Genomic DNA, 27,133 nt, shown 5'->3' with positions numbered 1-27,133 from the left:
CCGGAGAGCCGCAGTGATGCCAGTGACCCTCTAGGATGCTCGATACACGAATGGGTTTATTACTATTTGTTTCATCCACGAGCCTTTGAGCAAATAAATATCGAAAAAAAAGGTGTTTTTCACGGCACGGACTAACGGGATAGCGCGACCTTGCGCTGAATGTCATTACAAAGGGATTTTAATCTCGCGACGGTAAGAACGGAAATCATCATTAGCATAATGCATTTAGCTTACGACGCCAAATGACAGTTTAATATCAACTCCATGATGCTGAATATGTATTTTAGAGGTAGGATATTCTGCAAATAACGTTATAAATTCGCCTCAATTTGCCGCATCGAGAGGTTTGCGCGATAGATCCTTCATTTGTACACATTTTCTGTCAGTCTAACGTTAACTGATAACGTTAAATTTATTTTAATGGTGGACATAGAATAGGCAGAGGGTTTAATGGGGGTCATTCCAATATGAATAATCATATATTTGATATTCAACGTCATTTTCGACCAAACCTTTTATATCCACTATTCAGTAGTTGTGTGTGAATGGTATAACGTTAATTCGGCTGGTGTTGAGTATATATTTGTGCTGACACGTGCTGTTGCCCTTTGTGCTGAATTTCACCCCCACCTCCCATCATAATAAACCCTTTCCCTTCTCCTCCATCACTGTGTGAAGCATCAGCATCTGCTCTCTCTCTCTCTGTGTGTGTGTGTGTGTGTGTGTGTGTGTGTGTGTGTGTGTGTGGTCAGACTGTGAGGATCTGAGTCCCAGCCATGGAGATCATCCAGCACATCATCAACGACACCGTCCACTTCTACAAATGGAGTCTCACCATTGCAGGTAATGATATGCGAGGCGTTAAAGGGACAGCTCACCCTCCAAAAAAATAAAAAAAATGAGTCAACTTATTAAACTTTCTTTCTTCTTTTGAACACAAAACGAGATATTATGAAGTATGATGGATAAAAAAAAAGCATCCATTGATTTCCATAGTAGGGAAAACAGTTTGTCAGTATTTTCACATTCTTCAGTATATCCTCCTTTGTGTTGAATAAAAGAAGAAACTCAGGGTTGGAACAATTGGAGGATGTGTAAATAATGACAGAATTTACATTTTGGGTCAACTGTGCCTTTAAATGTAGCGGGGAGAACAAACCACGCTAGCTCTGCCTTCTTATCAGATTCTCCCATGAGGCACTGCTGCCTAGGTTTCAGCTTTGGTCACGTTTTTAATCACTATTAGACTGTTTTGGTGAATAAAAGTGTTAGAAACATCATTAACTCTTCCTTCATTTGTTTTAAATTGGTTGAAAACTAAAGAAGATATTTTGAAGAATGCTGGCACCCATTGACTTTCATAGTAATTTTGTTTTTTCCCAATATTGAAGTCAACAGTTACAGGTTTCTGACATACTTCAAAACATCTTTAGTGTTCAACTGAATAAATAAACGTTTAAAACTAGTAAATGATGAGGTAATTTTCATTATGTGCGTAAACTATGCCTTTAAAAAGCCATTTGAACCTTATTTATGAATCGTGTTTTGAACTCATGAATTGGATTTGTTTATTTATGAATCGTGTTTTGAACTCACGAATTGGATTTGAGTATTTATGAATCGTGTTTTGAATTCACGAATTGGATTTGAGTAATTATGAATCGTGTTTTGAATTCACAAATTGGATTTTGTAAATATGAATTGTGTTTGTTAGTGTATTATTTTTTGAGACTAATTTGGCTCCATACTGGTATAGTGCATATACACAAGTATCTAATGCATTTTCATAAGTATATAATTGTAAAGCATCCTATAGAATATATTCATTCAAAAGAGCGATCTGTGAGGGGTGCATTCATTTATTCTGAACACTGCAATAGACTCTAATCCAATTCGTAGATTTAAAACACGATTCATAAATACACAAATCCAATTCATGAGTTCAAAACACGATTCATAAATACACAAATCCAATTCATGAGTTCAAAACATGATTCATAAATACACAAATCCAATTCATGAGTTCAAAACACGATTCATAAATACACAAATCCAATTCATGAGTTCAAAACATGATTCATAAATACACAAATCCAATTCATGAGTTTAAAACATGATTCATAAATACACAAATCCAATTCATGAGTTTAAAACATGATTCATAAATACACAAATCCAATTCGTGAATTCAAAACATGATTCAAAGATACACAAATCCAATTCGTAGATTTAAAACACGATTCATAAATACACAAATCCAATTCATGAGTTCAAAATACAATTTATAAATACACAAATCCAATTCGTAGATTTAAAACACGATTCATCAATACACAAATCCAATTTGTGAGTTCAAAACGTGATTCATGAATACACAAATCCAATTCATGAGTTCAAAACACAATTCATAAATACACAAATCCAATTCATGAGTTCAAAACATGATTCATAAATACACAAATCCAATTCGTGAGTTCAAAATACAATTTATAAATACACAAATCCAATTCGTAGATTTAAAACACGATTCATAAATACACAAATCCAATTTGTGAGTTCAAAACACGATTCATAAATACACAAATCCAATTCGAAAATCCAAAACACGATTCATATACAAATACAAATACATTCATATTCAAATACAATATATAACATATAAAACACACACACACACACACACACACACACACACACACACACACACACACACACACACACACACACACACACACACACACATACATATATACTCTTAAAACAGTGCTTTGCAGTAGAGTATGAACACATAATGATTGTGTATGTGTGTGTTTGTGTGTGTTTTCAGACAAGCGTGTGGAGAAATGGCCCCTGATGGACTCTCCTCTGCCCACTCTGGCCATCAGCTCCTCATACCTGCTCTTCCTCTGGCTGGGGCCCAAATACATGCAGGGCCGCGAAGCCTTCCAGCTGAGGAAAACCCTCATCATCTACAACTTCAGCATGGTCATCCTCAACTTCTTCATTTTCAAAGAGGTCCGTTCACTCAAACTCACCTCCAGCATTCTGTTGTGTCACTCTGTATTGTATTTTCGTTCTTTCTATCTATCATTCATTTACCTTCGACTTAGTCCTTAATTATCAGGGGTCGCCACAGTGGAATTAACATCTATCTAACTATCTGTCTGTCTGTCTATCTATCTATCTGTCCGTCCGTCCGTCCGTCCGTCCGTCCGTCCGTCCGTCCGTCCGTCCGTCCGTCCGTCCGTCCGTCCGTCCATCCATCCATCCATCCGTCCGTCCGTCCGTCCGTCCGTCTGTCTGTCTGTCTGTCTATCTATCTATATGTCTGTCTATCTATATATCTATCTATCCATCCATCCATCCGTCCGTCCGTCCGTCCGTCCGTCTGTCTGTCTGGTTTGGTTCATCTTAGGTCAGACATAATATAATAGCCCCATCTTAATAATATGAATAATATAAACACATATACACACATACAACCACACACTCATTCACCAAAAGGAAGATATCCGTAAAACATATGCTAAATAAGTTGGCGGTTTATTCCACCGTGGCGACCCCTGATTAATAAAAGGACTAACGTAGATTAACCATATTCCGTACACAATGATATTCCCTACAGATGATCTTTCATCACCAATCTCTGAATAAATACTTACGGGCCGTAGACAAGCTATATATCTTTGTAATCTTTGTGTCTCACTCTTTCATTCCTGATCACAGCAGAGACTCTCCTAACAAATGTTTCCGAAAAAAACAGTAAGTTTGCTACGTCCAGCCAATGCGCTTGAAAATGAACAGTGGGCAAGCTTAAGCTGCCAGTGTCGCTTGGGAGGGGAGACATTTAGAGCGAGGAAAATATGCATTTGCATTTAATTTATGCATCACACAGTCATAGATATATACATTAGATGTCGCCTACCCTGTTGTTGTCTAATGGAAGGAATGCGTCAATAGAGCCGCCATTTTAGTACAGGGTAGCGCTCCTTTGAAATGAATGCGGGACCAAGCTGCAGTGGAGGACTGTGGCCATCCAAAGCCAGAGATATACACATACACACATATATCTGTGATCTTGAGTTTTCCCAGAGGTCAGTAGGCAATTTTTTGTTTAAATTACGAAAATTATAATTTGACATCACTTTTTTACATTGATGGATGAGTGATCGTACAGGCATTCCTGACAAAAAGCTTGTGCTTGTGTGTATAAAAATGTACTATCTTCCCTTCCTGTTAAATTTGATCTAATCCATGTTCTGAAACACACCCCCTCTTCCACTTTCACTTCTCATACTGACGGAGGGAGCGATTCGTTTGTAAATGAATCTCCGTTATGAACGACTCGTTCACTTGGCCGACAATAATACAAGTTTCTGGCACCGCAGCATCTCGTTGTCATATTTCATTTACATTGTTTGCTGATTTTATTCAACAAAACTAGCATAAGCCGAGTCTTTAGTGCGAGTTGGTGCTGCTTTGCCAATGGTGAATGGAGCAAGTGACTGTATTATCATCAATAACGCTACCTGTTTAGCACAAAAGTTCATAACATACAAAAACGTAAAAAAACAAGTCTTACCTATAAAATGCTCTGCCTTTGTGCTTTGTTTTCTTTCTTAGCTCGTTACTACACCCGTAGACAGCGCTAAAGTCCAGCATCTTCACGTAGTAACACTGTCTTGACTAGTGCGGTTGAATGACATTTGTCCTGGGAGCACTGTACAAATGTGGCGGCGCTATTGACGAATGGTCCCTATGTGATATCAAGTGCAGTGTTTCCCAACCCTGTTCCTGAAGGCACACCAACAGTACACATTTTCAACCTCTCCCTAATCAAACACACCTGAATCAACTTATAACATCAGAAGAGACTCCAACACCTGAAGTTAATGGGTCAGAAAAGGGAGACATCCAAAATATGTACTGTTGGTGTGCCTCCAGGAACAGGGTTGGGAAACACTGATCTAGTGTATATATCTGTCACACAGTGTTACAATCTTTCTGAAATTAGGATTATGTTATCGCAAATTGTTAAGTAAATTACCTTTTCTTGAATAAATGTTTTGAAATGGGGATATTTAAACGTCAGTTGTGAGTGATGATAACCATGGAGAGAGCCTGAAAGACGGGCTTCAAACGCTATTTGCCCATCATCTTTGTTCATTGATGATGTTTATATTCATGAAAGGTCAGTTAAGTTAGCATTAACATGCATGAATTTAATGTTTAAATATTTTGAATTGTCACATTGTAATTAAATAAGCATGGTCTAAAATTTAAATGATTGTAAGGTTCTTTCATTGCAAACTTTTATAAAATGAAATTAAATGTAACGTTAACTTCAAGTTAAACATACTAATATTATGTTCTGACAAATGTTTTTAATAAGACTACAAACAATGACCATTTTTGCCGGTGAATTAAAGTTATGCGTCCTGTACTGAACACTATTTAATCATGTACAGAACACCATTAATACCTATCATCTTCCGTCCACTCACGGAGGCGGTACTTTTCCCCTCTTTTCTCAAAAACTACTAGTCCAAAAGACATCAATCAAAATTTGGATTGTGCAGTAGGTATTCACCAAGCGGCAACCTCCCTCTCTCCCTCGGGAGGCCAATACGAAAGTAACTGAAACTGCAATTCATCAAAATTCCGCTAGTCCTGGCTCCATAATAGAGCAAGTTGCAATTTAGCCCACTGTTAGAATGGCCAACTTTACAGCAGAAAAAAAGGTGTTTACAGCCTGGTACAAAGAACGATTTTGGTTCATATAGCTATTATTACCCTCCATGACAACTGTGAGGGGGGTGAATTTTTTTATAACTCATCCATTTCCTTTATATTAGGTTATATTAAGTTTGCATAATTAAGGGCGTGGCCACTTGAGTGACAGCTAGGTCTCGCTGGTCGCCGTCACTTCACCTCAGCTGAATCCGGCAGATTAGCCACTGATCTCAGCATATTCATCGTATTTTTGTTTTGTTTTATGTGGCTTTACACAGTCAGCTGCCTTTTGGACTTATTTCTTACAATTATCAGATGATATGGGATGCTGTGTGCACTTAATTGTGCCACAAACCATTCATGTGGCCTCCGTTTCCCATGTGAGTAAAGTTATATACCTGTTTACCATCTCTATAAATGTATTTGTTTTATTTAAGATCATTTATCATTAATATTTTTCTTTAGACCCGTAAAGCACTCCAGAATCTGACAGATTGATTAGCTGTAGGCTCTAGAACAGTCATCTGAAGCGTTATCATACAGTGTTATGCTGGAGTTCATCAATAGTCTTGCTTTTACTAACACACACACTATATCTGAAGTGTTTGGAAGTAATTCGCGTTTTCCTCCTGTTGAAAAACGTCATAAGAACAATGTTTAGTGGCTCAATGTATTACTACAGTGTTTTTAAAAGTCTAAACACTTTATTGATATAGTGTACAGCCAAGCACATGTGGTCAGAACACAAACGAGCCGCAGGTAATAAAGTATCAAGCGTTTCTCCCAAAGTAAAGTTTGTCTGCCAGGTCTAAGCAAAGTGCCAGCAGGTGTCTGTAGCTCCGCCCACTCTCCGCCTCTTTGCCCTTGTTTGGTATCCCGCCGTGGGTGCGATGATGCGCGAACAAAATAGCGACGGTTGGCTGCGCCTACTTGTAGCTTCTTTTGCGCTCTTCAGAAACCTATGGGTGACGTCACGGATACTACGTCCATATATTTTACAGTCTATGGTATTCACCCAGAGAATGAGCACACAAACATGCTTATCTGGCGTTCAATGACGGAGGAGTGGTCGTTTGAGTGCGCGGAAGAGCGTAAAGTGTACGGAACATGGTTAGTCTATGTTAAGCAGAAAAGAAAATGAATGAATGAACCCTGTCCTTAATATGGGCCGCATGGTGGCTCAGTGGTTAGCTTTTATGTCACCATATGCATATAGTGTGGGAAAAAATTATGAGAAATTGTCTTTAACACTGACCACAGATCAAATGAAAGACATTTTGCGTCCCGTTCAGTGTCATTCCTCAATGAAATAGTCCAAATGTGAGTTGTTTACCTGTTGTGTTCCAGCTGTTCCTTGCGGCACGAGCAGCGAACTACAGCTACATCTGCCAGCCAGTGGATTATTCAGACGATCCCAATGAAGTGAGGGTGAGTGAGAAAGAGAGAGAGGATTCCTCATCACACTGAAACCCGACTCGACCTCCTGAAGTGTGTTTGCAGAGCAGGAGAACCAGAGAGATCAGATTCCCTCCACGTCACTTTAGCTGACTCACACATGCACACACATAAATGCAAACACGCATATAAACACACTCACACTCACATCATATTTGCATATAGACACACATACAAATACACACATAAACACAAACACACTTAAACAAACATACACACTCACACAAACACATACACACACTCGCACACACACAAATACACAATACACACACACACAGGCTCACACAAATGCACACATACACTCACTCACACACAAACAAACAAAAACACACAAAAAACACCACATATACACACACACACAGAAAAACTTAGAGAAACATACACACACACAAACATACACACCCACACAAACACATACACACTCGCGCACACACACAAATACACAGTACACACACACACAGGCTCACACAAATGCACACATACACTCACTCACACACAAACAAACAAAAACACACCACAAATACACACACACAGAAAAACTTAAGAGAAACATACACACACGCAAACACGCACATACAAACACATTCGCATACACACACACAAACTCACTCAAACATACACACACGCAAACACGCACATACAAACACATTCGCATACACACACACAAACTCACTCAAACATACACACATGCAAACACGCACACACAAACACATTCGCATACACTCACACAAACACATTGACACAAACTCACACACACATACATAAATGCAAACACACATAAACATATTCGCATACACACATACATAAACTTACAGAAACAAACACACACACGTACACAAATAAACACACAGATGACAAAAATCTCATATCACAATATAAGTAATTTAATATCCTGATAATGATATATATATTCATTATCCAGCATATGTTTTACGCAACGGATGCCCTTACAGCCACAACCCAACACCGGGAAACACCCAAACACTCTTACATTCACACACATAGACTACGGCCAGTTTAGCTTACCCAATTCCCCTATAGCGCATGTGTTTAGACTGTGGGGGAAACCGGAGCACCCAGAGGAAACCCACACGAGCACGTTATATATATACACACACAATACAGTATCACAATACAGTACCATTTCTATAAAAACAATCAATTAATGGTATATTTATATTGACCACATGTAAAGGACACTTACATAACACTTATCAAAAACAAATTATTAAAAATGTTAAAAATATCACTAAATAAAATGCAAAATGTAAACATTGTGCCTTCAAAATGGCAGCTTTCTCACAATGCTGTTATTGGTGTTTCTGTCTGCATCGCAGTAATTGCGTGTAATATTGCGCTCATATAAATTATGTCAGGAAAAAGGAATTATTTTTATTACTTTGGTCTCTTTTCTTTTCATTAAACATTTGGATTGCTTAAGGGGATATTAATCAAACTTCTTTTCTGAGTGTGATATGGCTTGCACACTAATGAAGCATTTTTGCACAAGTAGACGAAGCTGATAGAAATGCAAAGGCCTGATGGTCTAAAATTAACTTGGGCTCTGCAGCTAAACTTCCTGTGAGAGGCATGAGTGACAGCTAAGAACTGAATCTTCTAGCATATACCATATCTGGTGTTTTATCAGAGTAAGCTGTATGAAGGCAGCTTGCCCTATATGCGAGTGCTATTTAAGTTCATGTGTACAGAGAAGTATTGCAAAAAAGAGGAAGTATGTATGGGTGCGGCCAATGGAGGCCTGGAGAATGATTGACAAGTGACGAATTCCACTAAACTCCACCTGTTAATATCAGCTGCGTATAAAAGCGCGAATCAGGAAATGAAGGTGGTTGCGCACTTCCTGGATGTAATTCTTGCATTGCATTGAGGATACCAGAATTCTGTGAATTGAATAATTCATTTGTATCCAATAAATTACTAATATTTTTGACATCGAAGAAAACCTCTCCTGACCTTTTTTATTGAACACGCATGGAATTGATGAAATTTTCCAACAATTAATAAAAAGTATTCTGGTAAACAATGTATTTCGTCACCTTAGAATTATAAGATTCTCTCTGCGTTCCAAATGATTTTGAGAAATTGAGCTTCAAAGTTTTTGCATTCCATATAACAACATGTGTGTAACAGTTCTCTTTCATACATTAACAAGACAGAGACCCAAATGGTTCTCTAAATGTAAATGATCAAAGTTCTCTTAAATTTGCAAATTGGAGTAAAATAACCAGGGTAAATGCAGATAGAACCTTCTAATTCTGAAAATTCATTTTCCACTTGGAATTATGAGGTTATTTCATGTTTTAGGATGAGTATTTTTTCTTTTCAAATTAAGCATACAAGGCTGGGCTAAATATTTTTTTTCCAGTGCAGCTTTTAATTTATCTATTTAATATGTTAATATTTATAAAATGTTATGCTTTATATGAATTATTGAATTATATTTATTGAATTATATGCCCCATAAAATAAAAAAGTATTTGCCCTTCAAGGCTTAATATTAAATTTAAAGACTTAAAAAAAACTGACGAGGACCAAATGAGTTTAATAAACACTGAAAAGTGATTCACTGACTATATGTAAACAAATAAATATTTTCCACATTTAATATATACATTTTTTAATATTCATTTTTTTCAACAATGTAAAATTGAACATTTCATCTCAATGTCGGCGGCACAGTGGGTAGCATGATCGCCTTACAGCAAGAAGGTCGCTGGTTCGAGCCTGGGTCAGTTGGCATTACTATGTGGAGTTTGCGTGTTCTCCCCATGTTTGCGTGGATTTCATACGGGTGCCCCGGTTTCCTCCACAGTCCAAAGACATGCGCTACAGGTGAATTGGATAAGCTAAAATTGGCCGTAGTGTATGAGTGTGAGTATGTATGGGGGTTTCCCAGTGATGGGTTGCAGCTGGAAGGGCATCCGCTGCGTAAAACATATCCTGGAAAAGTTGGCGGTTCATTCCGCTGTGGCAGTCCCTGATTAATAAAGGGATTAAGCCGAAAAGAAAATGAATGAATGAATCTCAATGTCAAGAAATGCTTCTAAATCACCACATTTACACACATCTCACACTTATTTTGTGTGGTGCGGCATTGTTTAGTCGACTCTGATTTTGTCTGATTTTGTCTTTCTGTTGTTTCCTGCTGTCAATAGAGCAGTCCTGTGAAATGACAAAGAAAGCTGATCTTGATTGGTCCTTGTGTATGCATTAAAAATGCTGATTGGCTCACAGGAAGAACCTTATAGAGCCGAGCTAGACTTCAACTTTGTTCAACCTTTTTTGTTTTTAAATAAAAGTCTTAAAATGTAAACAACTTATAAATAAACATCATATAATGTAAATAAGATGTTGTTTAATAAGAATATGTGAATAACTCAATTTTGACAAAAATGTCAGATAGAACCTTATAATTCTAAGGTGACGATTTGGCAACACAACGAACTAAACGATAGAGCATAATATGTACATGAGCATAATATAAACACAAATGTGAATCAAAATGCGGAAAACTGCTAATTTACAGATATTTGTTACAGTGTTTATGTGTAATTACACTAATAATAATGAGACAGAAGCTGTGTATAATAGTGTGTGTGTGTGTGTGTGTGTGTGTGTGTGTGTGTGTGTGTGTGTGTGTGTGTGTGTGTGTGTGTGTGTGTGTTTGTGCTGTTGATCTGGCAGGTGGCAGCAGCTCTGTGGTGGTATTTCATCTCTAAAGGCGTTGAATATCTCGACACAGTGTTTTTCATCTTACGCAAGAAGTTCAACCAGATCAGCTTCCTGCACGTCTATCACCACTGCACTATGTTCACCCTCTGGTGGATCGGCATCAAATGGGTCGCCGGCGGCCAGTGTGAGTTTTAAACACACCAGCGTCACATACACAATTACAAAAAAACTAGTGCTGTCAAAGTATTGATCCTATTTAATTGTATGCAAAATATACATTTGTGTTTTCCGTAATATATATGTGTACACTGTGCATATTTATTATGAATATTTTAATGCAAAATTTGATTGCAAAATTAAAGTTTGTTCTGACACACACATGCAAGAAAATATCCCCTACACCATTACACCACCACCAGCCTGAACCGTAGATACAAGGCAGGATGGATCCATGTTTTCATGTTGTTGATGCCAAATTCTGACCCTACCATCAGAATGTCACAGCAGAAATCGAGACTCATCAGACCAGGCAACGTTTTTCTAATCTTCTATTGTCCATTTTTGGTGAGCCTGTGTGAATTGTAGCCTCAGTTTCCTGTTCTTAGCTGACAGCAGTGGCACCCGGTGTGGTCTTCTGCTGCTGTAGCCCATCTGCTTCAAGGTTGGACGTGTTGTGTGTTCAGAGATGCTCTTCTGCAGACCTCGGTTGTAACGAGTGGTTATTTGAGTTACTGTTGCCTTTCTATCAGCTGGAACCAGTCTGGCCATTCTCCTCTGACCTCCGGCATCAACAAGGCATTTGTGCCCACAGAACTGTCCAGTAAATCAGCAGTTTCTGAAACACTCAGATCAGCCCGTCTGACACCAACAACCATGCCACGTTCAAAGTCACTTAAATCCCCTTTCTTCCCCATTCTGATGCTCGGTTTGAACTGCAGCAGATCAGCTTGACCATGGCTACATGCTTTAATGCATTGAGTTGCTGCCATGTGATTGGCGGATTCTAAATTTGCGTTAGCAAGCAGTTGGCGTGGTGTACCTAATAAATTGGCCGGTGAGTGTATATTTATTATACAGTGTGATATATAAAAAATATCACATGAGTAGCAGTGCGATAAGGCTGTATATCAGCACTGGCGATCGGGTTCAGTACTAAAGTTGGCGACTCAGGGGTGTTTACAGACTGTACCAAAGAGAGCGGGCGTGAAATATGAGAGTTGTCCGGAAGAAATAAAAAACAGGATGGTTGCGGGAGATTGGTCTGAAATAAGGGATACTCCCAGGAAAAACGTGAGTGTTGGCAGGTATGCTTAATAGTTTAATAATGATTTGACCAGCTGTAGTTAGAAATCAGACTGTTATAATCTTCTAAGCATAAGGGCTTATTATGCGCTTCTGTCGCCATATTGTGGATAGAAAACATCAACCGTCTTTGGTCTACTACACTAGGGCAGGCTAATGGCCGTCGACGAGCTCTCTCAGAAATTGTAAATATTTTAAAATAGGCACTATTCTTATAAATAAACTGCATAGTTGCAATCTAAACCACTACATTCTCGACTAAAAAAAGTACAGTAATAATACAGTCTATTTGTAGTAGTACAGTCTAACAGTAGTAATATTTGTCAAACTGTAGAGTGTCCTCTGCTTGTTGCTGGCTGTATGTGGGTGGAGTAATAGCCAGGTGAAGGGTGAAGAGGCCTTTGTGTGATGTTACTGGCAAAATATCGCACGGCTATCAGCCAATCATATTCAAGAACATAATAAATATACACAGTACACACATTTATTATGTCAAAAACAACTTTTATTTTGGATGCAATTAATCACGATTAATCATTTTCCAGGACTGGTGTATTTAAAAAGCATAAACAGGAGGTAAAATACAAAAACAAATGCAAAACTAAAATATTTACATATTTATTTTTATTATTTATATAAAATTTGTAGAAGATAAATAAAGATGTAAAGCATGCTGAGAACTGCAAACCTTAATCAAGCAAAATGTATGTGCATCATACAGTATGCAATTAAATGAACGTATAATTATGTGTATTTTATCTCTGTTTCTCAGCATTCTTCGGAGCTCACATGAACGCAGCCATCCATGTCTTGATGTACTTATATTATGGGCTGGCAGCATTTGGTCCAAAAATACAGAAGTTTCTGTGGTGGAAGAAATATCTGACCATCATCCAAATGGTAAGTGGTGACTTTTTACAATCTTGTGTAAATAATAATAATATTAATAATAATAATAATTTGGGGAATTATGTGGAATATAAGACTGATTTTAAATTTAATTATTAAAATATTTTAGTAGTAGGTAGTGCTGTCGCCTCACAGTAAGAAGGTCGCTGGTTTGAGCCTCGGCTGGGTCAGTTAACATTTCTGTGTGGAGTTTGCATGTTCTCCATGTGTTCGCGTGGGTTTCCTCCGGGTGCTCCGGTTTCCCCCACAAGTCCAAAGACATGTGGTTAGGTGAATTGGGTAGGCTAAATTGTCCGTAGTGTATGAGTGTGAATAAGTGTGTATGAATGTTTCTCAGTGTTGGGCTGCGGCTGGGAGGGCATCCGCTGTGTAAAACAGATGCTGAATAAGTTGGCAGTTCATTCCGCTGTGGCGACCACTGACTAAGCCGAAAAGAAAATGAATGAATAAATGAAAAAGAGGACATTATTGCATTCTGTACATTTCAATAATCTGGTAATATTTACGTTTACATTTTTCGATTGTCTCCTAACCTGATAACTTCTCATTTTTGTTTAGTATTTTTTTATACCTGAAATTAAGCAGAGCAACAAAAATGAACCACGTAAATGTCATTCATTTTAATCTTAGTAGATATGTTATGCTTTCATTACTTAATAATTTCATAAACATTTCGATAGATGTTTCAAGAGTTCACACTTAGCTGATGATTGATTATAAAGCTTGTTTGTCATGCTGTCCCGGGAGAGAGCCCTGAGCTCAAAAGATCCTCGAGCCTGGGGCTCCCTCCCGTTTGCAAGGCGAGAGGGGAGTTTGAGCTCAGGTTGATCACGAGAACTCCCCTGCTGTAGTAGCTAATGAACAGATAGTGATTGCTCTTAAAAGTTAACTACTTACTAGTAGCATGTCTATGGTGCCGATTTGGATTAGTCAATTAACTTAAGTTGCATGTATACGGACGGTGGGAGGAAACCAGGGAACCCAGGGGAAACCCACATGAGCACTGGGAGAACATGTAAACTTCACACTGAAACGTTGGCTGGCTTGGTAAGGACTAGAACCAGTGACGTTCTTGCTGTGAAGCAACAGTGCTAATCACCGTGCCACCCATCTAGGAAAGGAGGAGGTGTAGGGGTGGAGAGGGGGGATTCTTCAAAACTAAGATGGCTGTCATATTGAACTTAGGGTATTTATAGAGGCTTAGGTATCGTCTGATTGGTGAATCATTAATTGAATAATGCGGGGCAGCTGCAAGCAATCATAAGCATGTGATCCTCTGAAAAATAGTAAAATAATTCACTTAAATGACTCATTACAGGTACATATTAGGTATTTTCTATTCATTTTCCTTTAATCGGATTGATATACAACAAATGTATCATTTAAAAGTCCTGTGTAGTGCATTGAAACGTGCATTCTGTATTCGATGTTTGACGTAATCTTAACTAAAGCATGAAGAGAGGGTGGGACATGTTGTAGCTCCTCCCCTTTTAAAAAAAACAGCCAATAGAGTTTTCTCACAGCTCTGACAGTGAGAGCGGTTGAGCTCAGGCATATCAAATGAAAAGCAAATGAGAAGCGTCTTGAAGGGGCGGGGCGTGTCAGATACTAGAGAGCATTTGATTGGTTATGACTTGATGAGAAACTGAAAGATGAGGTGACGTGAATAGGCAGAAGTGTCAAACTGCAAGCTTTACACGTATATATCAGTTTTATATCTTCTAAACGCTTGTTTTGGAGCACACCAGCTTATAGATGTCTTAAAAACTAACAATACTGATACTAACATCTTAAAAACTTTATTTTTATTTCCTGGGACCTTTAAATTAAACTAAATCTATTTTTAAAGTAAAATAATGCGAAATGGGGCGACATGGTGGCTCTCATTGTTTAGCACTGTCACCTCACAGCAAGAAGGTCGCTGGTTCGAGTCCCGGCTGGACCAGTTGGCATTTCAGTGTGGAGTTTGCATGTGCTCCCTGTGTTGGTATGGGTTTCATCCAGGTGCTCCGGTTTCCCCCACAGTCCAAATACATGTGCTATAGGTGAATTAAATTGAATTAAGGTGAATTAAATAAAATTGGCCGTAGTGTATGGGTGTTTCCCAGTACTGGGTTGCAGCTGGAAGGGCATCCGCTGTGTAAAATATATGCTGGATAAGTTGGCAGTTCATTCCAATGTGGTGACCCCTGATGAATAAAAGGACTAAGCTGAAGGAAAATGAATGAAAGAATAATGCAAAATCCTAAAATATTATTTGATTCTGTTATGTATGATTCTATTTGATGTATTTTCATCAAATGTTATTGTGTTTAAAAGCAAGTGAGAAAGTCACCAAAATATCACAGTAACAGAGTTGACACACAATGAATCTACTTCAACTCTCAATGGACCAAGTACCAGAGTCGACTCCAGGACAGGAATCAACTCCCAGAGTCGAGTCTGTTTTTTCAAATCCTCCTGAATGAAGCAGTTACATGCTACAGTTATGATGCTCATTCTTGAGTACGATGAACATCGAAGGCGCCCGCTTTGAATGCGTGATCACACTATTTACGCTTTTGAATTTCGCGTCCACGAGCATTCTAGGTTATTAAGTAGTGCTGCTGGATGAAGTTTGCTTTTGTTTTCAAATTCCTGTAAAGCACGTACACCTTTTGCATTTTGGTTTGGATCTGCCTGCGATGTCAAGCTTGCTGTGTTATAAATGAAATATAGTTGTATATGTATATGTGTGTGAATTTGGAGCAGATCGGTTACTGTTGGCGGACCGACGTCTTAAATTAGCACTGCAGGTAAAATTACAACCCAGGCTCATTCTGAGAACGTAGTCCCGGGGACGTTTCTGGAGACCGCGAAATACGTCCTGGGAGGTACGTATTTTTGCAGTTTTTGTTTTCGCGAATCCGCGAGAGGCCGCTGTGCGCGCTTTTTCCCGCACCGTTCTCGCGTAAACCCGCTAGAGGCCGCTGTCAAACGACCTTCCGCCTGTCTGCCTGGATGAAAGAATCATTGACCGTGCGACCGGCCAATTGGCTGACCCACCCTCCTCCGTCCCTAAACCCAACCAACGACGATTCACAAAAGCCGTCCAGAAAAAGAAAAGCCCTCGTCTGATTTTTACCGCGTTTTCAGATTTTGACCACATTCTCACCCTGTGACGAACTTGTTCGCTTCATTTTTTGGATTTTGTTTTTGTTTTCTTACCTGATTTCTGGAACCGCTCTTCCCCGGACTCGAACCCGGTCGTCATCGTCATCGTGGTCAGCCCCTCTCTGCGCCTCGAGTCCGCCAGAGTACACGAAGAGCTAACCGGACAAACTGGTTGCAGCGGGAAAGCCCTCCACACGGAGGCGAGCGGCCGGCTAGCCGGCCGGCAATCGCCGAAAGGAACATTGTCACACCGCCCCGCAGCGTTCGCTTAAAAAAATCAAATGCAGCCTTAGGTACCCCCGGCTACGTATTTCGCGGTCTCCAGAAACGTCCACGGGACTACGTTCTCAGTATGAGCCTGGGTTGTAAAATTATGAGGTTATGTTAGGCTATTGGCTGCTGCTAAATGCTTAATTAAAATATTTATTTAACCTATGCATATTTCACGAATAAATAAATAAAACACTAATCATAATGACAAAAGTAGCCAAGATTAATTTATTGTCACAAAATCTGACAATACATGTGGTCGTGGTTTTGTTTTGGCCCCAAACACACTTAATTTTATCTCTTAATTCTTACTTCTGTTTATTTTAATAACTACAAAACAACATCAGAATTATACTAAACAAAATTAGTTTCTAAAAGAGGATTTTTAAATAAAAATATAGCCGAGTTAAATGTTCAAAAACTAGGTCTGACTCACTACTTTTCTTCCGATGTAGACTATGCAGTCCCATTAACACACCGTTATTTAATTACAGTAATGAACAAATTGCACAAAACAAACAGTTATATTTCAAAGTAATGAGCTATTTAAAAGTACACTTTAAAGAAAACCACATTTACGAGAGAGAGCAATATGATATGCTTAAAGGCACAGTCTGTCATGCTGATTTTATTTATTATTTTAGGTTTGTTAATGTATGAATTTTTTAAGTTAAATATTTCGTGTATGATGTTTAATATTTAATTGGTCATCAAACCAAATGAAAAAGCTAGCTATTTTGTTTATTGATCGGTTGGAGCGTCAAAAAATAAAGAAATGAACAACCGCAGATTATTTCGTTCTCTCTGTACAGGATTCAAGTATCAAACATTTCTATTAAGAAGATATTTAGGGGGATGCGCATGCGCAACGGACGGTGATGGCTGCTTAGTGAAACGCGCTCTGCTTCAGATGTCCTTTTCCTTTATAAATATTCCTACTGAGATTTAAACTGAGGTTTTAAGTATTTGTTTTTGTTAAGAGGCGTCAGAGATGGCATCCAAACGAGAATTGCTGCACTCGCCCTCCAAAAAACGACCTAAAGATGACGAACGCCTTCACGACGCCATTGCCGAGATGCTCGAAAAACAACTGAGCGCTATAAAGCTAAGTATGTCTGCGATCGTTCGGGAGGAAATTTCAAAGATTTCTACACGTCTTAACTCCCTGGAAAATGATGTCAAAGCGGTCGGCGACAGACTGGATTATATGCAAACCACAGTGCGCGATATTAAAAAGGATTCGATTGCCAGCACGTCGCGTGTGGAGGAGCTACAGGAGAAGCTTTGGCTTTACGAAGACAAGGCCAGACAAAATAATCTAAGATTGGTGGGCTCACCTGAAGGCGCGGAAAGCAGCAATGCAATTCAGTTCCTACAGGCCCAGATTCCTAAGTGGCTGCCGGCCTTGCAAGGGAAGGTGATCGAGATTGAACGCGCACACCGCCTGTACGCGAACGAAGATTCCTCCAGACAGAAAACGCGCACTTTGATTTTCAAACTTCTCCGGTACAATGACAGGCAAGCGATTCTGAAGGAAGCCAGAAATTCCTCATCTCTAAATTACGAAGGAACCAAACTATGGTTCTTCCCCGATTACAGCAAGGGCACGTCTCAAAAAAGGAAAGTCATGTCAGAAAAAAGGAAACGTCTCCAACAATTGGGCATTGAGTCCTTCTTGTTATACCCAGCAGTGGTTAAAGTGTTAAACGGCCGTGAGCAAATTCTCTTCAAAACACCCACAGATCTGGAGAAGTTCGTCTCGTCGCTAAATGCTGACACTCCGATGGGAGAAAACCTGACGGCGCGATCCACTGACTAAATTTTGCCTCATATAAAGGGTGCTTACTACATATTTCAAGTAGGAATTTATGTTGTATCACTGATATGGACATTTGATTAAGCGGCACACGGGTTTCTGGGTTTAGCCGCGCAGCTCGAGCGCATGGCCTCGAATTTGTTTATTTTCCAGGCAGGTAAGAGAGACTGTATTCTCTCTCTACAGGCTGCCATTTATATTTTGTTTATTTTGTTTTTATTTAATTCAATCATTTCGTTGTTGTTAATAGGGTTTGCTCTTTATTATTATATATTCAATTTGATGGTTCTCTGGGGTGACATTCTTGATTACATGTGTGCTATTTATGGGTTTAAAATGATCACTTTATCTGTTAAGTGTTTAATCTATACGTTCTGTTATGAATGATATCAACGTGATATCGTGGAATGTCAATGGCTTGAATTCACCGGTAAAGAGAACAAAATGCCTGGATTATTTACATCGTAAGAGAGCCGATATTGCTCTCATACAAGAATCCCACTTCAGGGCCTCAGATGTTACTCGTTGTCAAAATAGACATTTTAAAATTATAGCCGCTTCATCTTACACTAGCGCTTCAAGAGGAGTGCTAATACTTCAAAATAGAAGATCCCCATTTATATTAGAGGAATCAGGGAGTGATGATCATGGGTGGATCACATATGTTTTAGGATCGTGGAATAGTTTAAAAATAGCTTTTGTTTCAGTCTATGCCCCAAATAAATTTGACGCAGATTTTTCCCCCTCGCTTACCAAGCTCCTTCTTAGCTTTGGTGACTACAATCTGGTGGTGGGTATGGATGCTAATGCAGTTATCAATCCCTCTATTGATAAGTCTCTCTCCGCACCGTCCGCGGTACACAGTGTCCAGGCTTCCCGGGCATTGAACGAGCTTATTTTGGATAATGACTTGTGTGATATCTGGAGGATGCAGAATGAAAATTGTAGAGACTATACCTTTTATTCTTCCCGACATAAGACATTTACAAGAATAGATTATATTCTTATATCAAAATATTTAATTCAGAGTGTAAATAACATAGGTATTCTCCCTATGCTCATTTCAGACCATTCGGCAGTAATTTGTAATTTGTCACCCCCTACAGGATTTCAAAGGACAAAAAGGTGGCGCTTTAACACAACTCTGCTACTGAAAGATGATTTTATTAAAGTTACGAGATAATCTGACCATGTTTCTTTCAGAAAACTCCAGTTCAGCAGTTAATCCGCAGATTTTATGGGAAACAACCAAGTGTTTTCTGAGAGGGAACTGTATATCATTTGCCTCCTATGAACATAGGTCTAAAACTAAAGAATTAAATCATTTAGAAAAACAAATTGAAATAATAGAGAGAGACTTAAAGGAAACTTTTTCAGAACAGAAGAGCAGGATTTTAGGAAATTTAAAATCTGATTGCAAGGCAATTTTATTAAGAAAGGCAGAATTTTTGATTCATCGCACCAAACAAAATTATTATTTTAATGCAGAACGACCCACTAAATTATTAGCTTTAAGGTTGAAACATAATGAGGCAATGTCATCAATAACAGCCATTAAGGATAGTATGGGCACCCTGCATACTGCTCCGGACAAGGTGAATGCTACATTCAAGAACTTCTATGAACATCTTTACAGTTCCGAGGTGGGGGTAGAGGATCAACAAACAATTGAATTTATATCAAAACTAAATCTCCCTTGCCTAAGTGACGAGCAACAGAAATTTTTAGACTCTCCAATTACATTAAGTGAAGTAAAAGAAGCTCTAGAGTCAATGAATAAAGGAAAGGCCCCGGGCCTAGATGGTCTACCACCAGAGTTGTATTTGGTGATATGGGACTTGCTAGGACCACTCCTTCTAAATTCCTTAAATTTTGCAATAGATACAGGTTGTTTTCACAGAGATCAGAATACTGCCCTTATCTCCCTGATTTTAAAAAAAGGGAAGGACCCCTTTAGCTGCTCGAGTTACAGGCCGATTTCACTAATCTGTACAGACACTAAGGTTTACGCAAAAGTTCTAGCCCGCCGTTTAGATCAAATTGCCGGTTCTATAATTTCCCATGACCAGACAGGCTTTCTTAAAGGTCGTTCTGCGATGGATAATGTCAGACGACTTTTAAATATCATAGACAAGCCCAAACTTACTGAAGATCAAAGTGCTATTCTCTCGCTAGATGCAGAGAAAGCCTTTGACCGGGTCGAATGGACATATCTCTGGTCAGTTTTGAAGTGTCTGGGCTTTGGTCCATATTTTATACATATGGTACAAACTCTGTATCGTAATTCAGCTGCACGGGTGTCAACAGGGTTGAGCTGCTCAAGTGCCTTTCTGCTGGGCAGAGGCACAAGACAGGGCTGCCCATTGTCACCTTTGTTGTTTGCCCTTTCGTTAGAGCCTTTGGCCCAGGCAATTCGTCAGGATCATGTAATCGCCCCTATCATTATAGATAATTCTAAACACCACATCTCTCTGTTCGCTGATGATATTCTACTATATATGTCAGATACTTCTACCTCTATTATTCAATGTCTTAAAATATTTAATGATTTTAGAAAAGTGAGTGGGTATAAGATTAACTGGGAGAAATCTGTACTAATGCCACTGTCGGGGAGAAGTGATATCACGTCAGTGCCCGCTTCAATTCCAGTTAATAACGCATTTACATATTTAGGAATTCAGATTCTTCCTTCACTTCAGGCGATGGTCAAACAAAACTATAGTTCCTTATTCAACAATATCAGACGGGACCTAGAGAGATGGGGCGCACTATTACTCTCTCTGCAAGGTAGGAGTGCGATTATCAAAATGAATGTTCTACCTAGACTTTTATTTTTGTTTACCATGATTCCTCTTTCTCCACATAAGACGTTTTTTAAAGAAATAAACTCCATTATAACTAAATTTATTTGGAACAACAAACGTCCTCGAATTAAACTTAAAACATTACAGAAAACACCTGCTAAAGGGGGGTTGGCATTTCCTAACATTCAACTATATTTCTGGGCTTGTCGACTGCGTAGTCTTAAGACTTGGTTGGAAGTAGATTCTAATATTGCTTGGCGTAACATTGAAGCATCTGCTGTGCATCCACACCGACTACAAGATTTGTTATTTACGGGATTACCTAAGAAAGTAAAAAAGATTGATAATAGAATAGTGGTTGACTCTCTTAAAATATGGTATGATGTTTGCAAATTCACTGGATGCGGCAACAAATTTACAAAAGAATCTCCGATTTGGAACAATTATCATTTACAATCTGGGGGAAAGCCCTTTATATTTAAGCTGTGGTTAGATCAAGGTATTTCTGTGTTGGGCGATATCTTCGACAACCAGGGCTTGAGGTCTTTCCAGGATTTGAAAGAAGGTTACAATCTCCCCGGACATTCCTACTTTCTGTATTTAAGGCTGAGAAGTGCAATGCGTGCTTATGGAGTTCCGTGGAACTGTAATTTGGACAATCATCCATTGCGGGACTGTGTGAATTTCTCTCAGTCACGTGGAGCAATCTCTTGCATTTACAACAAACTGCTTAACTATGACTCTGTTGCACTCCCCATCATCACAATATGGGAAAAGGAACTGTCCTCTTACCAACTGAACTGGGACTGGATATGGGAAAGTATCCAGGTGATGTCTAAGAATCCTGCCCATCAACTCATACACTATAAACTGATCCACAAGGCTTATGCAACTCCATATGTGCTACACCGCATGAAACGGTTACCTACCCCTTTTTGTACATTGTGTAATTCAAACTCCGTGGGGACATATATGCATATGTTTTTTGAATGTCCACTTATCAGTACATTTTGGGATAAGGTATTTCAAACTATTTCAGAATTGTGTGAAATGTTCATTCCCAAATACCCTAATATCTGTTTATTGAATGATGATTATGATCTAGACCTAAACACTTCCCAACGCAGGATATTTCATACTGCACTAACTGCAGCCAAGAAAGTTATATTTAAAATATGGCATGAACCCTCATTCCCAGCGGATAAAATGTGGCTTATTGAATTAAAAAATATTGCACTGTTAGAACGTTCCACTGCAAGAATTAACAGAGCTAAACCCCATACAATCAAAGCATGGTCAACTTTTATTGAGAAAATTTCTTATATAATAACTAGTTAATACTCACCCCAGAGCTTTTCTTTTTTTTGTGTATTGTTATTCAGGTATTATTTTACTGTCTTTATTTAATATTATTATTATTTGTAATTTCTTTATGTATTTTTATTTAATGCAAACCCTGGCTTGTATAAAGTTGTTGCTAGCTATGTATGTTGGCTTTGTTCTGCAATAAATAAATAATCATAAAAAAAAAAAGAAGATATTTAGACTATTGTAAATCATTTATTAAACATTGTTTGGGCTCAATTGGGATTTTTTATTACCTGTTAATGAACTGCTACTCATCTTTCCATCAAACATTTCGATAATAAACTGATGTTTTAACTTTATGTCTCCAAGATTGCCATGTAATTTTCTCAGTTATATAAACTAGACCATTAAAATATGCTGCAAAAAGTGTTGGTTGATAACTATTTTATTTTGGCTGGAAATGATTTACTGCTGGTTTTGTCTGACCAGAGAACTGCACAATGTTTCAATTGACGCAATACCATTGTGTAAAGCACGATATGAGACAGCATGTTTAATCCTTGCGCTATTTTAGGTGAATGTAAATGGAGTCGATTCCAGAGTCAATTCCGACTCAAAAAAAACAGCAACCGAACACCCCTAAAATCTACTATTTGTGTATCCCAAACATTTTGCATAAATTATTGAGAGAAGAATAATGACAGGCCTCAATGCCTTCTAGAGTTTCCTGCTAGAGGAAGTGACATCACTTGGAAGAAATCACATGCTTTTTTCAAACATTCAAATATGATTTTGTCTAAAAGCGTTTTTCATTCTTAAATCAGGCTCATTATCTTTCGGTACGTGACCTCGTTGTTTGTCATTCTGCATTTAGTTTTCTCTTTTGCGTGTTATAATTTTACAAGCGATTAAAATTTTTTGACTTGCACGCATTATATTTCGATCAGCAACCGCGATACATTTGGCGGGATTTTGATCCCATACCAAAAATAATGGCACAAAAAGTAATATAATAAAATAAAAAATAAAACTTCAAACTCAAAAAACGTACAATACATGTAAACTACCTTGATGTTAAAATGACATCAAATTGACATCTAATATTGGCGTCAAAATGTGGCAAATATCAATTTTAAAATAGTCCTGCAATCGCTTTTCGACACCAATGTTAGATGTCAATTTGATGTTATTTTGATGGTATTTTGTTTTATTTATGATGTTAAAATGGCATCAAATTGACATCTAATATCGGTGTCAAAATGCGGCAAATATTGATTTCAAGACAGTCCTGCAATTGTTTTTTGACACCAATGTTAGATCTCAATTTGATGTTATTTTGATGTTGTTACGTGTTATTTATGATGTTAAAATTACATTAAATTGACATCTAATATTGGCATCAAAATGTGGCAAATATCTATTTCAAGACAGTCCTTCGATCGTTTTTGACACCAATCTTAGATGTCAATTTGATGTTATTATATGCTATTTATGCTGTTAAAATGACATAAAATTGACATCTAATATTGGCGTCAAAAGGAGGCAAATATTAAGTTCAAGACCTGCAATCATTTTTTGACACCAATGTTGGATGTCAATTTGATGTTATTTTGATGTTATTACGTGTTATTTATGATGTTAAAATGACATCAAATTGATATCTAATATTGGTGTCAAAATAAGGCAAATATTAAGTTCAAGACAGTCCTGCAATCGTTTTTGACACCAATGTTGGATGTCTATTTGATGTTATTTTGATGTTACGTGTTATTTATGATGTTAAAATGACATCAAATTGACATCTAATATTGGTGTCAAAAGTAGCTCTGAAATATCCATGACAATTAAATGTAAAATAAGCAATGCCGTGCCCATACTAATGATGTTGTGTTTGTTCCTCAGGTCCAGTTTCACGTCACCATCGGCCACACGGCTCTGTCTCTGTACTCGGACTGTCCATTCCCCAAGTGGATGCACTGGTGTCTAATCGGATACGCTCTCACTTTCATCATCCTGTTCGGGAACTTCTACTACCAGACGTACCGCCGTCAGCCGCGCCGTGACACCTCGTCCAAACCCAGAGCACTTCATAACGGAGCGTCCAACGGAGCTTTGACCTCCAGCAATGGAAACACGGCCAAGTTGGAGGAGAAGCCAGCGGAGAGCGGCCGCAGGAGGAGAAAGGGCAGAGCGAAGCGCGATTAAAAGCATTAAAAACATCATCCAGATGAGCGAGAGCATCATGAACAAACACAACACAGGCCAGGCGGACACAAACATGAGTTTATGTGTATTGAGACTGAACAAAACACTCTGCAAATATCCTTTTTCTTCGTTTTGTGACATTATTCCCATTGAGTGGACACCTTGATATTAAAACGACATTGTCGTCAAAAAACACATCAAAAATGCATCAATTTGTGTCACAACCTTGATGTCTATTTGACATCCACACATTGATGTCAAAATAATGACACAAATATTATACTATGAGAAACATAAGCTTCAAACTAAAAAACTCCAAATTTACAAAACAACTCACGCCAGGCGGACACAAACATGAGTTTAAGTGTAGAGAGACTGAACAAAACACTTTGCAAATATCCTTTTTCTTCATTTTGGGACATTATTCCCATTCACCTTAATGTCAAAACAACATAACATTGAAATCGACATCAAAAATGCATCAATGTGATGTCAAAACCTTGATGTCTATTTAACATCCACACATTGATGCCCTTTTGACCAACAAAATATTGACGCAAAAAAATCATACTATAAGAAAAATAAACTTCAAACCAAAAAACTTTAAATTTACACAACAACACAGGCCAGGTGGACACAAACATGAGTTTAAGTGGCGATAGAATGAACAAAAACACTGCAAATATAAATTAAATTTGACGTCAAAAATGCATCAATTTGACGTCAAAACCTTGACATCTATTTAACATCCACACATTGATGCCCTTTTGACCAACAAAATAACACAAAAAGTATTATAATATAAGAAACATAAACATCAAATGAAAATACTTCTAATTTACACTGGATTATGGTTTCCCTACAATGCATGTAAACTACCTTGATGTCAAAATGACATCTAATATTGGCGTTAAAAATGAGGTCAGGACAGTCCTGCAACCTAACGTGTTTTTTGACAGCGATGTTGTTTTGACATCAAGGTAGTCAATTAACATCAAATTGATGTGCATTTTTTGATGGCGTTTTGACATCAAGGCGCCTGCTGGTCAACTAGCAAAAGTATGATCTGCTAACATTTTCCTACTGTTTTTATTGAAAAATTTGTTTACTTCTAGAATGAAAAATTCCTGATAATTTACTCACCGAAATGTCATTAAAGATGGTAAAGGTAAGGTAGCAGATTTCAGAAAGGCTTGCAGCAGGGTTTCCAGGTTTTCAAAGAAAGCTAGCCTGATAATATCAAAACTCAAAATATGCACCGCAAATTCATATTTTCCATCCCTGTATGCATAATACATGATTTCTTCTTTGAAAACAACTGTTTATTTAATACTACAACTGTTTTCTTATCATAAAAAAATCATCATACCTTAAGATTGACATGACATCACAGCTGGCTTTGTATACGGTGTGCTGTCCAGTTAAAATGCAGACAAATGACAAATAAATTAGCATCAAACTTGTGAAATTTAGTTGAAACTAAAGATATTTTAGTAATCTACGATAAACATTGAGGATACAAGATAAATTGTAAATCAACAGAATCTGTAGATGACATATACAGTTTACCAGAAGTTTACATGCACTCTAAAAAAGAAACATAACCATTTTTTTTAGATGTCTGATGGTAAATTATACTAAACGTTTACTATTTTAGGTCCGTTAGGATTACCTAAATGGTTTACATTTGCTAAATGAGAAAAAAAAATGTTTGAGAATTTTTAATTAATTTCTAGACAGTCTTTAAAGTTTACAGACATTTCCTTGGTATTTTTTAGCTTTGCTTTTAAACTGTATAACTTTGGTCACATGTTTTGGGTATCCATCCACAAGCTTCTCATAATAGTTTGAATTTTGGCCCATTCCTCCTGACAGAATTGGTGTAACTGAGTCAGATTTTTAGGCTCGCACGAGCTTTTTCAACTCTGCCCACAAATTTTCTATAGGATTGAGTTCAGGGCTTTGTGATGGCCACTCCAAAACATTCACTCAGTTGTCCTTAAAGCACATTTTAACTAATTTGGCAGCTTGCTTAGGGTCATGGTCTGTTTGGAAGACCCATTTGTGGACAAATTTAAATTTTCTGGCTGATGTCTTGAGATGTTGCTTCAGTATTTCTACATTTATGGGGGTGAAGTATTTCGCCCCCATACTTCACAGTTGGAATGGTGTTCCTAGGCTTGTAAGCTTTCCCCTTTGTCCTCCAAATGTAACACTGGTCATTATGGCCAAACAGTTCAGTCTTAGTTCTATCAGACCACAGGACATGTCTCCAAACATTTGTCTCATTCCCAGTGTAATTTTGCAAATTGTAATCTGGCTTTTTTTGTTGTTGATTTTCCCATGTTGTCAACCAAAGGAAGCAGTGTGTTTGAGGTTTTCCTTAAATACTATTCTACATTTGTGCCTCCAATTAACTCAAATGTTGTCAATTAGCCAATCAGAACCTTCCAAGACTTTGACATCATCATCTGAGCTTTTTCAG

The 27,133-nt window shown here is 38.0% G+C and overlaps 1 protein-coding gene across 1 annotated transcript; it reads left to right on the top strand.

The window, feature by feature from the left end:
* On the top strand, window positions 1–25,296 carry elovl4a (ELOVL fatty acid elongase 4a). Its single transcript, XM_056476022.1, has 7 exons — window positions 1–192; window positions 753–843; window positions 2,828–3,015; window positions 7,081–7,161; window positions 10,894–11,065; window positions 12,956–13,083; window positions 24,346–25,296. Exons 2-7 carry the CDS (start codon window positions 777–779, stop codon window positions 24,646–24,648), a joined length of 939 nt encoding a protein of 312 aa, XP_056331997.1. The 5' UTR covers window positions 1–192; window positions 753–776; the 3' UTR covers window positions 24,649–25,296.
* Window positions 25,297–27,133: the final 1,837 nt, after the last annotated feature.

The sequence above is a fragment of the Danio aesculapii genome, chromosome 16 (assembly GCF_903798145.1).
Source record: "Danio aesculapii chromosome 16, fDanAes4.1, whole genome shotgun sequence".
NCBI lineage: Eukaryota > Metazoa > Chordata > Actinopteri > Cypriniformes > Danionidae > Danio > Danio aesculapii.
This window is presented reverse-complemented; position numbering and strand designations above follow the sequence as displayed.